The sequence below is a fragment of the Uranotaenia lowii genome, chromosome 3, assembly GCF_029784155.1.
Source record: "Uranotaenia lowii strain MFRU-FL chromosome 3, ASM2978415v1, whole genome shotgun sequence".
Classification (NCBI taxonomy): Eukaryota; Metazoa; Arthropoda; class Insecta; order Diptera; family Culicidae; genus Uranotaenia; species Uranotaenia lowii.
Window position 1 is genome coordinate 84,782,010 of NC_073693.1, and position 12,326 is coordinate 84,794,335.

At 42.6% G+C, this 12,326-nt stretch overlaps 1 protein-coding gene across 1 annotated transcript; it reads right to left on the reverse strand.

Moving 5' to 3' along the window:
• Window positions 1-11,167: 11,167 nt before the first annotated feature.
• Window positions 11,168-12,236, reverse strand: LOC129755488 (protein MIX23). Its single transcript, XM_055752005.1, has 3 exons — window positions 12,020-12,236; window positions 11,641-11,913; window positions 11,168-11,576 (listed from the first exon to the last, which is right to left on the reverse strand). Exons 1-3 carry the CDS (start codon window positions 12,059-12,061, stop codon window positions 11,469-11,471), a joined length of 423 nt encoding a protein of 140 aa, XP_055607980.1. The 5' UTR covers window positions 12,062-12,236; the 3' UTR covers window positions 11,168-11,468.
• Window positions 12,237-12,326: the final 90 nt, after the last annotated feature.

Sequence of the window (12,326 nt, forward strand, 5' to 3'; positions counted from 1 at the left end):
TTGCGATCACGCTGCATTGAGTTATTTAAAGTCGATGAAGAATCCGACGGCACTGCTTAGTCGCTGGATACTCAGATTGAATGCCTTCGATTTCGAGATTCGCTACCGAAAAGGTACAATTAACGTGGTTCCGGACGCCTTGTCGAGAGCAGTCGCCACAATTACGCTCACCAAGGACGACACGAAGGACACCTGGTACAAAGAACTTGTATTGCGGGTCACAAAAGAACAGGACAAGTATCCAGACTTCAGAACGATCGACGGAGAGCTGTACAAGAACTGTCGATGTCGCGACGAAACCGGAGTCACTACGCACACATGGAAGAAGGTAATTCCACTTGAAAGTCGGCAGGAAGTAATCAAAAGGTTTCACGATTCTACAACAGGAGCTCACCTGGGATTCTACAAGACGCTGAAGAAAATCCAAACCCACTTCTATTGGCCCAAGATGCAAGATGATGTTAGTCGCCTTGTTCGAAGCTGTGACACCTGCAAAGCTAGCAAGGCGCCGAACACAAAGATGATGCCGCAAATGGGGAACGCCAAACCAGCCAAGGTTCCATGGGAGCTGATATCGGTGGACTTCGTGGGTCCTCTGACGCGCTCAAAGCAGGGAAACACTGTCATGTTTGTCGTGGTAGATTGGATAACGAAGTACGTTATAGTGCAACCGATGAGAGCAGCAGATTCAGTCCGTATGGTACGCTTCTTGGAAGAACAGGTGTTTCTAAAGTTTTCACGACCCAGGATCATACTTTCCGACAATGGCAAGCAGTTCGAATCAGCCGCATTCAAATCGTTACTGGCGCGCCACAAGATCATCAACATGCGAACTGCCTTCTACTGTCCTCAAGTGAACAACGCCGAACGCACCAACCGCGTATTGATCACATGCATCCGCTCACTAATAGACGAAGATCATCGCTGCTGGGATGAGAATCTACCGGCGATCACCGCAGCGATCAACAGCGCGAAGCACGAAGTCACTGGAGTCAGCCCGCACTTCGCGAATTTCGGCCGTGATTTGATTCTTCACACGGATCTCTACGCACAACAGCACTTGAACGCCGCGGATGATCCAAAGATCACACAGGATCTACGACTGTCAGGAATCAAGCGAATCCAAGAGTTCATCACGAAGAGGATCAAGAAAGGTCACGAAGACTCCAAGCAGCGATACAACTTAAGGAAGCGGACGGTAGATTTCAAAGTTGGTGATGTAGTATGGAGAAGAAAGTTCAACCTGTCATCGAAAGCAGATCACGTCAACCAAAAGCTGAATCCGAAGTTCATGCCAGCAGTTATTCGAAATGTGCTAGGTGCGAATCTGTATGAGTTAGAAGATGTCTCGAGCGGGAAACGCGGACGCTATCACGCGAAAGACATCAAAGCAGATTAAGTTTCAAGCTATGTAAGCAACAACGCTGACCACAAGCTCACTTAGAGCACAAAACACGAAATGGAGAAGGCTGAAGGACCTACATCATCTACGAAACCTCGCCCCCAACAACTCGGAACAAATTTGCAGAATTCTTCAATTCAAACAATTTAACGGAACACAGCTGATGCTAAGTCGTCGCTAGCACACCGATGAACACAACGAAGTAGGCGTTTATGAAGGAGACAACGGCCTTGCGTGGGACCAGCGTCGGCTGAATGGACTCTAAGAACTCTGCCAGGAAGTTCGTCAGAATTTGGAGAGGGCCGGCAACCTTGCGTGGGATTGCCGCCACTTATTGTCCAGAAGGCAATCCTGTCATCGTGAAGCAGCGTAGCAGCGCTGGGGATAGTAGCACTGGTAAGCCACCGTAGTCAGGCGCTACACACCATCGCAGAGAACCCATCCAGGTTCGGGATATTGGAATGTTCGGAAAGTCAAGTACAGCAGCTCCAAATACCACGTCGCTGCAATTGAAAGGATTGTCAGGACATCAGAAAAAGGATTCAGCGAAGAAGTTGTGAGGAGTAGACATCCTGACGGCCGCTACTACCATATCGACTCTCTATCGCTAACTACCGAAAGCCACACGCCCATATAATCAAGCTACGTACACAAGGCAAAGCCTGTCAACAACGAGCAACGCTCCTAACACAACATCCAAGGTGTGACGAGCAACTACCATCTCTCAACCAACTCTCCACCTGAAAATGTTCAAGAATACCACAATCATGCTAACGCAGCAATCAACCAAGCTTGATAGAACGAAGCACAAGAATCAAGAACACACATCCGTTTTCAGAACGTGACAAACTGACAACTTAACCAACACCCAACCATCAACCTATACGAACTGAAGGAAACTTCGAAGGCAGAACCAGCCCCTTCAGGCTCGGGATATTGGAATACGGGAAATTGAAGTACAGTAGCTCCAAACACCAAGTCGCTGCTGTCGAAACGATAATCAGGATTTCAAAATGGGCGAAAGAGTTAGCACCTACGGAGTTTTGCGCAGAAGTTGTGAGGGGTAGACATTATGACGGTCGCTACTTCCATATCGACTCTCGCGAACTGCCGAAAGCACCATGCACTAAAAAATCAAGCTATGTAAACACGGCCATGCCGGTCAACAACGAGAAATCTCCGAGAACAACACAAATGGTGTGATGAGCAACAAATTTCTCTGCAACTACCTCTCCACCAGAAAATGTTTATAAGTACCACAACCATCATTGATACAGCAAAGAACCAAGTTTGAGAACAGAAAAACAAGGGCAACAAAACCTATCCGTTCTCAGATCGTGACAAATTGACACATAGCTATGAAGGCTACACACTGATGTCGAACTGAAAGAAATTCTGAAGGAGAAGAAACCGTTCGCCGGACGAGACAAACCGTGCACACCGAAAGCGACAACCATCACTATCTCTTTGTATTTGTACTACGTAAAGAATTTGAAGCTACTTTCTCTACTAATAACTCTTATTATCCAAAAAATCCAAATACAAACATTCGTAGAAATTTTCGGGGGTCAGTAAGAAAAGTCAAAAGGAACGCGAATTGGAGGCGCGGTAAAACCTCTATTATGGGCTCTTTCTGATTTAGGAGACTAAATCCTCCTTTACCTGGAACTCTGCGAATCACCACGAACCTGTAAATAAAACCATCATGTTTCTCTGTAAATACTTGTAAATAGTATCGTTAAGTTTCGTTATCATTGTTCGATCTAAATCCTTTTGCTTAGTAAAGATTTTTGATCGTTTCTGCGTGTATGCTGCAGCAGAAATTCGTTGAGAGAAACAAGTTCAAGATATTGGTCGGTGACTTTGTCACACTTTGGTGACGCAATCTTGATCACCATTTGCCAGAATTCGCTGGTATTACTTTGGTTAGAATAAGTATCTTCGTTTTGTACTATGTGCACTACTTCTGGTGTGCCTTTGGGGCCACGCAACTAAGTTAGTTGATAAGCATTTTGAGTTTAGCTCAAGCCTTCTGATCAATATAATCTCCGACCAATTTTTGAGAAAGTTGTAATTTTTTTCATGAGCCGCCTTACACCGTCTCATGAAAAAAATTTTCTGTTGTGGCAATGCTGTGTAACATATAAGATTATACTTGGTTTATTTTGTCTTCAATAAACCAATTCGGATAAATAACATGTCATCAAACAAAATAATTGTCACCGAATGAGAAAAACTTCGAAGGATTTCGCTCCGTGTATACAAAAAGTGTGAACCGACCTGAAGAAAACTGAAACCGTACTGTTGTCATCCGCAAGAAAACTGGGCAAGGAAGAAAAAGCATCAAGAAAACACCAGCACCGGCTCAACTTCACACACTTCCGTGGACTTGTCATTCGGCAAAGAAAAAGTGCGGGATTGATTTGGTGTGCCTCGTCGTCGCGATTTCGCCAAGCAAAAAGCCCGTGAAACGACCAAAAACGGAAAACGCACAAAAAAGAGAGACGGTAAGCGAACAAAAAATTAAGTGATATTGATTGTGATTGTAAACAGCCAAATTTGCCACAGAACTCGTCCTAACAACTCCGCTGCATTTGTTTCTCGTGTCAGGAGCGTAGAAATAAAACCGAGAACGGCTGTGTGCCAAGTCGTGCTGCTGCTCCGTGTCGAAAACAGCCTGCAAAGGTTTCCCAAGCCGTTGGGAAGACGGTCACGAAGACTTTGGCTAGTTTGGGAACCCGCAGAGGTGAGTTAACAACACCAAATTGCACTCGAGCAAAATATAATAAAACACCTCTACCACACTCAATAGTTGGAGACGAAAGCACGGAAAATAACCAACAAACGAGCACCCGGAGGAAAGAAAAAGTGCCAAGTAATCCCGGCAACTGAACCGGCAAACGGAAGGGAAAAAGTTCCCGAGAGCCCCTTCACAAAAGGGTGAGAAATTAAACAACAGACAAAATATGTTGTGCTAAATTGCTGACGTTGTTGGTGCCGCAGGGCTCTCTTTTTCCCCTTCTTTTCTTCCTCTTTTTCTCCCAGGAGTTGGTCAACGGTGTGCGAGCGGACAACAGTACGCGTGCGGAAACAAGCGGGAACCGAAGAGCATCAGAAAGCAGTTCGACAGTGGTCGATGGTCATCAAGGAATCGCAGGACTTCCGGAGAAGCCGGAATTCATCGCTACAAGGTACCAGACGGAGATTCGACAGTGGTCGAGGAGTTCGAGGGAACCGGAAACAGATTCCGGAAGAATCCGGATTGCACGGAGGAGAATTTCACCAGAAAAGTGCTCGACAGTGGTCGAGAGTATCAGAGGAACGGTTCGTGGTTTTCCGGAACAATCCGGGTAGAAGCTGCACGGAATCGAAGCCGACGGCTGCCGGTGGAGAACGATTCGGCCTTGACGCAGGCCAGAGAATCGTCGTCGACCGAAGAAGGCAATCTACCGCAACCGCAAGTATGCTGTCAGGACATCCAAATGCGAATTGTTGCTGCGTTCGCCACCCGAGCGATTTCTGCGATTTCTGGGTCAACGATGACCGACCAATTGATCGTCATTCTTGGGACGAATCGAGTCCGGAACATCCAGTGAAATGCACGTAAGTCAGCTGTTTATTCATTGCTTTCACACACCATAAATAATCAGATGAATGAGCCTGAGGGCAAAATAAAAAGGATGGCTTGACCATCAATAATTTGTTTGAGAAATGTAATGACATGTTTAAATTTATTGCTTTTGCTTAGAACAACCTGAGCTAGCCTGGCAAAGAGGAAGAAACAATTCTCTTCTTCTTTTCCTTAAGCCAAAACCCCTTTTCTTCTTACAATAAGGACGGGGGTATCCTGACGGACAATCGTGAGGTGATCAAAAGGTGGAAGCAGCACTTCGATGAACACCTGAACGGCGCACATGCAGGAGATCAAGACGGTGGGGGAAGGTACATCGCCGGCGTAGCCAACGACGAAGAGGAGCCACTCCCAACGATGAGTGAAGTTAAGGAAGCCATTCGCCAGCTGAATAGAAACAAGTCGGCTGGGAAGGATGGCATCGCAGCTGAACTCATCAAAATGGGCCCGGACAGGTTGGCCGATTGCCTACATCGGTTGATAATCCGGATCTGGGACATAGAACAGCTACCGGAGGAGTGGAAGGAGGGGGTAATATTCCGCATCTACAAAAAGGGCGACAAATTGGACTGTGAGAACTACCGAGCGATCACTGTCCTCAATGCCGCCTACAAAGTGTTGTCCCGAATCCTACTCCGCCGCCTAACGCCACAAGCAAACAGATTCGTGGGAAGTCATCAGGCCGGCTTCATGGAGGGACGGTCTACGACGGACCAGATATTCACATTGCGGCAAATCCTCCAAAAATGCCGTGAACACCAAGTCCCTACGCATCATCTATTCATCGACTTCAAAGCCGCATACGACACGATCGACCGTAACGAGCTATGGAAAATCATGGACGAGAACGGCTTTTCCGGGAAGCTGATCAGACTGATCAAGGCGACGATGGATGGAACGCAGTGCTGTGTGCGGATTTCGGGTGAATTGTCGAGTTCATTCGAATCGCGCAGGGGGCTTCGACAAGGTGATGGTCTATCCTGCATGATGTTCAACGTGGCGCTAGAAGGTGTTATTCGACGAGCGGTGGGCGAAATGCGGGGCACGATTTTCAACAGATCCAGTCAACTTATCTGCTTTGCCGATGACATTGATATAGTCGGCAGATCATCTGCGGCGGTGAAGGAGATCTACCGCACACTGAAACGCGAAGCAGGAAGGATTGGGTTGATGATTAATACGTCCAAGACGAAGTACATGCTGGCCTGCGGATCCGAGACCGACCGAACCCGCTTGTCCAGTAATAACAAGGTCACGATCGACGGCGACGAGCTGGAGATAGTCGAAGACTTTGTCTATCTCGGCTCACTGGTGACCGCAGACAATGACACCAGCCGTGAGATCCGGAGGCGAATTATCAGCGGAAGTCGTGCCTACTATGGACTCCACAAGCAACTGCGGTCGAGAAGACTTAGCCCTCGCACGAAGTGTAACCTGTATATGACGCTCATTAGACCGGTTGTTCTCTACGGGCACGAGACATGGATATTGCTCGAGGAGGACCTGCGTACACTCGGAGTATTCGAGCGACGAGTGTTAAGAACCATCTTTGGCGGCGTACAGGAGAACGGAGTGTGGAGGCGAAGGATGAACCACGAGCTCGCGCGACTCTACGGCGAACCCAGTATCCAGAAAGTGGTGAAGGCTGGCCGGATACGCTGGGCGGGACATGTTGCGAGAATGCCGGATGACTGTCCTGCAAAACAGGTGTTCGCCACGAATCCGGTAGGAACAAGACGAGCAGGGGCGCAACGAGCAAGGTGGTTAGACCAAGTGGAGCGTGATCTGGCGAACGTGGGGTGCCCGAGAAATTGGAGAACGGTTGCCATGGACCGAGTGAATTTTAGGAATTATGTTCGTCAAGTTATGTCGTGAGACGGAATACTATGTAAATAAATAAATAACCGTAACATTCCAAAATGAATGTGTTTCGGTCTTATAGTTCCCTTGAACGTGAGAATAAGGAGGGGTGTGTTTTTTGTAGTTCCGGTTTTCTTATCCTTTGTTGTGATTCTTTTGACAGCTGTGACTCCTTCTCGGCTAAGTTCTTCTAAAAGGGCGCTTTCATTCCAGTCAGGCGCGGTACTATGGGGGGGGGGGTGATCGGGGTGATCACCCCCCCCCCCCAAGCGGCAAAAAACCGTTATAAATTACCCTCAAAAGCTCAAATTTCTATAAAAAGTTGGAACTTTTTTTAGTAGATGTGCTTTAAATTTTCAAAATTTTCCACTCCGTGGGGGTGATTACTCAACAAAAAAGTTAATTTATCACTTAAAAGGCTCAATATTAGAAAAAGTTGGTCCACCAAACTCAAGCAGTTGTAACTTGCGATTCCCTGGCCTGAATTATACCAAATAACTTTTCTTGATAAGTAACTCAACAAAAGTGTGTTGTTGAGTGTTGATTTTGAATTTTCTATTATTGAAATGTAAGGACTACTTTTCTTTAAATTGTTACTAATTTCCCTCATATGCCTGAATTAACACGAGCAAATCGTAATAAATTTAATATTTGCTTCAAATTGCTCTGAATTTCGTGATTTTCTTTTGAATTTTAATGAAATTACAAAATGGAAAAATTCACATACGGGGGTGTGGCTATAAAACTGAAGTACTTAATATATTTGTTCTGTTCTCGTCATATATTTATTGCCTTCATATAAATAATATGCAGTTTCTTTATTATTTGCTCAGATTTAGAAGAAAACAATAAAAAAAAAAATCATTGAACTATAAACATACGGAATCATTTTCATTTTCTTTATTTTTAGAAATTTCTACCATATTAAATGGATTAACAGATTTTGGTCGTTCTAAGAAGTTAAAAAAAACCTTTGGTTTTCAAGTGTTAAATGGCCTTTATTGTAAGAAATTTAAATTTTAGTCAAAAAACGTATGACTTCAATTGACTGTCTAACTTTCTAATCTTTCTTTTGTCTTTTAGTCACCAATATTTCACAAAACAAATTCAAGCGTAATAAACAACAAGGGTTGATGCCGCATAAAATTCATTTTTGATGAAATTTTGAGCAGCGAAATGCTTCCCATTAGGATTTTTTTTGTATTTCAAAATATTTTTTAAATCGATGGAAAATTATCAATTCAGTATCAGGAAAAATCATTACAATAAAACTTTACTTTAAGAATAAAAAGCTAATACATTACGGAAATTTAAATATAATTTGAATTTAAGTTTCTTTTGTTAACAGCTGGTTTATTGAGAATTTGTAAACTTCATAAAGTCATATTAGATGTCTAATGCTAACATCATTTTAAAATCTAAAATAGTGCTATTTTCACTTGGGTTTACAAGGAATTCATGACTTATTGTAAAATAAGATTTTAGGCTCTGAATCATAGTAAAAATTCTCTTTCGTGAGTATTTTTCATCCTTAATTTTCCACCATTCAAATATGAACTATAAAATTAAAATTCGTAAAGTATATTATGAAATTCAAAACAAAAAATTAAATTTCAGATCTGACAAGATTTAACATATTTTTTGTTGTTCATGTAGGTTTGTTACTTAATCAATTATTGATCGATTTCACTCTAAACTGCTTAGTTTTAAAATTACTAAATGTCAGAAATTAAGAAGGGAGAAAAAAAAATCTGACAAAAAATCGGGTTGGGGACGCGAAAATCTTCCAATATCATTTTTCCTCGGTTTTAATTTTTCCCTTGTGAATTGAAACTATCCCTTTATCTTTCACTATTTTTTTTTTCTTCATTTTCATCTCTCAACAACGTGTGTATTATTTTTCATTAAAAAAAATACATTCATAACGAGAAATTCTATAAAGAGCTCTTAAAGTGACAATTAAAAAGTACCAGATATACCTACAAATAAAAAAAATATCAAGATTTTTTCGCAGAGGATGTTATAGATTCGCTGGTTGTTTTACAAAAGGATGTGTGTAAGTTGTGTAGAAGGATATCGAAATGAGTTTAAACAGAAACTATGATAAAGTTTTCAATATTCATCTCTTGTGTCATACCTTTTTAAAAACACATATTGTTCAGTGAAATTCATGGGGGAAGAAGGAGCAGTGTGCAGCTTATATTGTAGACTCATGTGCAACTGATCATCCCCCTCCCCCTCCGCAACTCCTCCTCCCTCCTTTCGCTCACTCAAATGATCGGTTTTTTCACCAGATATTAACGTTCCTTTATATTGAATGATTTTTGAAAACTGGAAAATCACCCCCCCCCCCCAAGAGCCAGCTCTAGGACCGCCCCTGATTCCAGTCTTTGGTATCTGGCTCGTAGACAACACCTTTTGTGAAGCTGTATGTTGGGTGGTCAATTACTTCAACAGGAGTTCGGTCAGTATCCACGAGATGAGTCATTCTTAGCAGTTTGGTATACACTTCCGGTGACTGTGTCCGCAAGACATAACGGCTACCGTTTGCTTCCTTCACAGCAGATACCAGATGACGGTTTCCGTATCCGACAATAGCGTCGACAGATCGTGAAATCAAGAAAGGATTTTGTGGGAGAGTTGGTCGATCGTCATCTTTATCAGAGACCATTCGTAGGAGCATTATGCGTAGAACACCATCATTTTCGTTGTTTGTCATCCATGCTGGGATAGAACCTCTGTCATCCGGTGGATCTGGGTCCCTGCCCGCCATGGCAGGTCGGAGCGAGAGCTTTACTCTCAGTAACCAGTTATTCCTATATTCGACGAAACTTGTTTGCGCGTTTTCTTTTACTCGGGTCACCAAGAATGTAAACAAAGGATGGTTCGGCTATGCGTTCGGAAATTTGCCCAACTTAACGAGTAACTAGACTTATCCGGTATGGAATCCGTTAGTAGTTAATGATTTCTACTGAGGATTTGCGAAAACAGATTTTACAAAATGATTTGGCAGTAAAAGAATGAAAAATCATTCAGCTGTATAACACGCGTGTGTACACGGGTGGGTACCCGATCAAAAACGAACTGTTAATTAATTTTACTAGAGGAAAGGAAAGAGGATTGTGTAGGGTCGCTCTCGAGTACAGATTTCCGTCTTGGGTTGGTGGTGGCTTCCTGTAGCGTGGTTTCGTTAGCTACGTCAGGCATTGTCTTCCTGGCCAGCCTTTTTTTCCGGTGATTTCGAACCGGTCCGACGAGAGGTTGTTATAATGAATAGACGAAAAGAGCACTAGATAGAGTAAAGACAGAGGGGAAGAGGACTAAACGACCAAGTCAGACATTTTAAGATATTTGTATATAGGGTACAAATATTCAAGATCTAAGTTTGCCAAGATGTCTCGAATTGGAACACCAGGTTGTTTACTTCGGGCCCTAAGGCAGTGATTTGACATGAGCCGAGAAACCAGGCGAATAAAATCGCGACGCATGTTAAAATGCTTAAACCATGCCTTTGTCGGAACCTTAGGGATAATCGTATGGAGCCAACGTCACATTGTGCCATTGTCCCAGCTAGACTGCCAAGCGTTAATCGCTAAAGTGCGAGGTATTGAAAAATATTCATTGTAAGTTATTATCCTCTCAAAGATTTCACCTTGTAACGCGCCCACCTTAGCCAATGAGTCCGCATTCTCATTGCCTTCAATAAGACAATGAGACGGGATCCAAGCTAAGGTAATCCTGTACGAATTTTCGATCAAAGCGCCCAATATCCCATTATTTAGGTTTTCCAGGACCGCTAGCCCTATCTATGTTATTCACCTGGAACCTGAAAAACAAATTTTATCCTTTCATATATAGGGCTCTTGGTATGCGCCTGATAGTTAGGCTAAAAATTGCCTGCAAGTTTCTTTTAGGTAGTGTGCAAGTGCCAAAAAGAGTATAGAAATTTAAATTAACGTTATAACTTCGACAATTACCCAGTAAATCATTTTGTCTGCACACATTGCACCTACATAAGAAATGAACTCAGGTTGTAGGAGTTCTCAAATTGTTTTAGGGTAAGTATTGTGATAAGAGCGAATCCAGGTAATACCTACTAAAACTTAATTTATGAATTGTTTGTAAAGGGAACAATATAACAAATTTTCGACTTTGGTCGCTGCTAAGAACATTCAATTTTGAAATCCTAAAATGTATCTTTATTAAAAATGTGCATACTTTCATCTTAGAAATAAATTTCTCCTTTTCGGATAAAGTAAAAAAATGCAGTAATATTAATTTCAAAGGATTTCTAAACAATCTATTTGTTTCTAACAGGAAATTAAACTTTTCAACTTTTTGATTAGTGGAACCGAAGTTTTAAGAAAAAAGTAAATTATTAAATGCTCACGTGCTTACGTTGCTCTTTGTCTTTGCTGTAACTGCCACTGCTGCAAAGTTCCGAGGTATTCATCATCATCCATTGCTACTGTTGTCCCATCGAATATTGTACGGGTAGTTGCTGGTGGTGTTCGACTTACGATCGCCATAGTATCGAGTAAATTGTGCCGTATCGAATGCCGGCTTCGGCGAGTTCTATAACGTATCGACGTTGACGAACATACGGCAACGCTCCCGGAAGGTTTTCTGTGTCCTCTCGCGAATGATGTCCTCAACACTAAGCTCTGTTTGAAGCAGTCGAAGCTAGAATTTGAAAATAAATTCAGATCCATCAAACTTTATCTGGGTTAATACCGGTGAAACAAACCTTTCTCTGTTCCGATTTGAATTCTTTGTTCAGCTTAACATCGTCTCGATTCTGCTCCCTTTTATCCTTCAGTGCTTTCACATTGTCGGCGCATGATTGGATGCATTTTTTGATGGTGTCTTGTCTGTAGCTGTAACCGGCTGCTAGTTGCCGATGCAGATCGCGACATTGGGTCTCTGGATTAATCTGACCCTTAAAGGATTCCGTGGGGAGCGATGTATTGAGAGCATAGATAATCTTATCATCCAAGGCTCGCATCCTTTTGAGTTCTTCCTGAAAAAGGATAATTTAACAATTAAAAACAATTTCGATTATGCCGGTCGTTATCAATCGATGTTACACAACAATCTTACCAAAAGCAAGTCATCAAATTGCTTACCTGAAATTGAGAGAAATCGCCGCATTCTTGAATGGAGCTCATATCCGACTGGAAGTTTAACGTTTGAAAGATTTGGTTTCGATAGTTTGATATCAAAGTATAAGCAGGAATCTGAGTAAATCTTTAAAAACTGAAAGATTATTTTTGTACACATGCACTTAGGGACCACACTCAGTTCGAGTTTTATTTTTTTCGAATTTCATTTCGAGTTTCGGTCTCATGGTCTTTCCACCTTCACCTCTAGATACCAATCTCAGAAATCTCTCCAAATCAGAAAACACTGGAAAAAACTTTTGAACAAAATATC

Coding starts and splice junctions, on each gene's coding strand:
- LOC129755488 (XM_055752005.1), bottom strand. CDS start 12,061: ATGAGCTCCATTCAAGAATGCGGCGATTTCTCTCAATTTCAG. Junction 11,914..12,019: donor GCGATTTCTCTCAATTTCAG/GTAAGCAATTTG, acceptor ATCCTTTTTCAG/GAAGAACTCAAAAGGATGCG. Junction 11,577..11,640: donor TCAAATCGGAACAGAGAAAG/GTTTGTTTCACC, acceptor TTCAAATTCTAG/CTTCGACTGCTTCAAACAGA.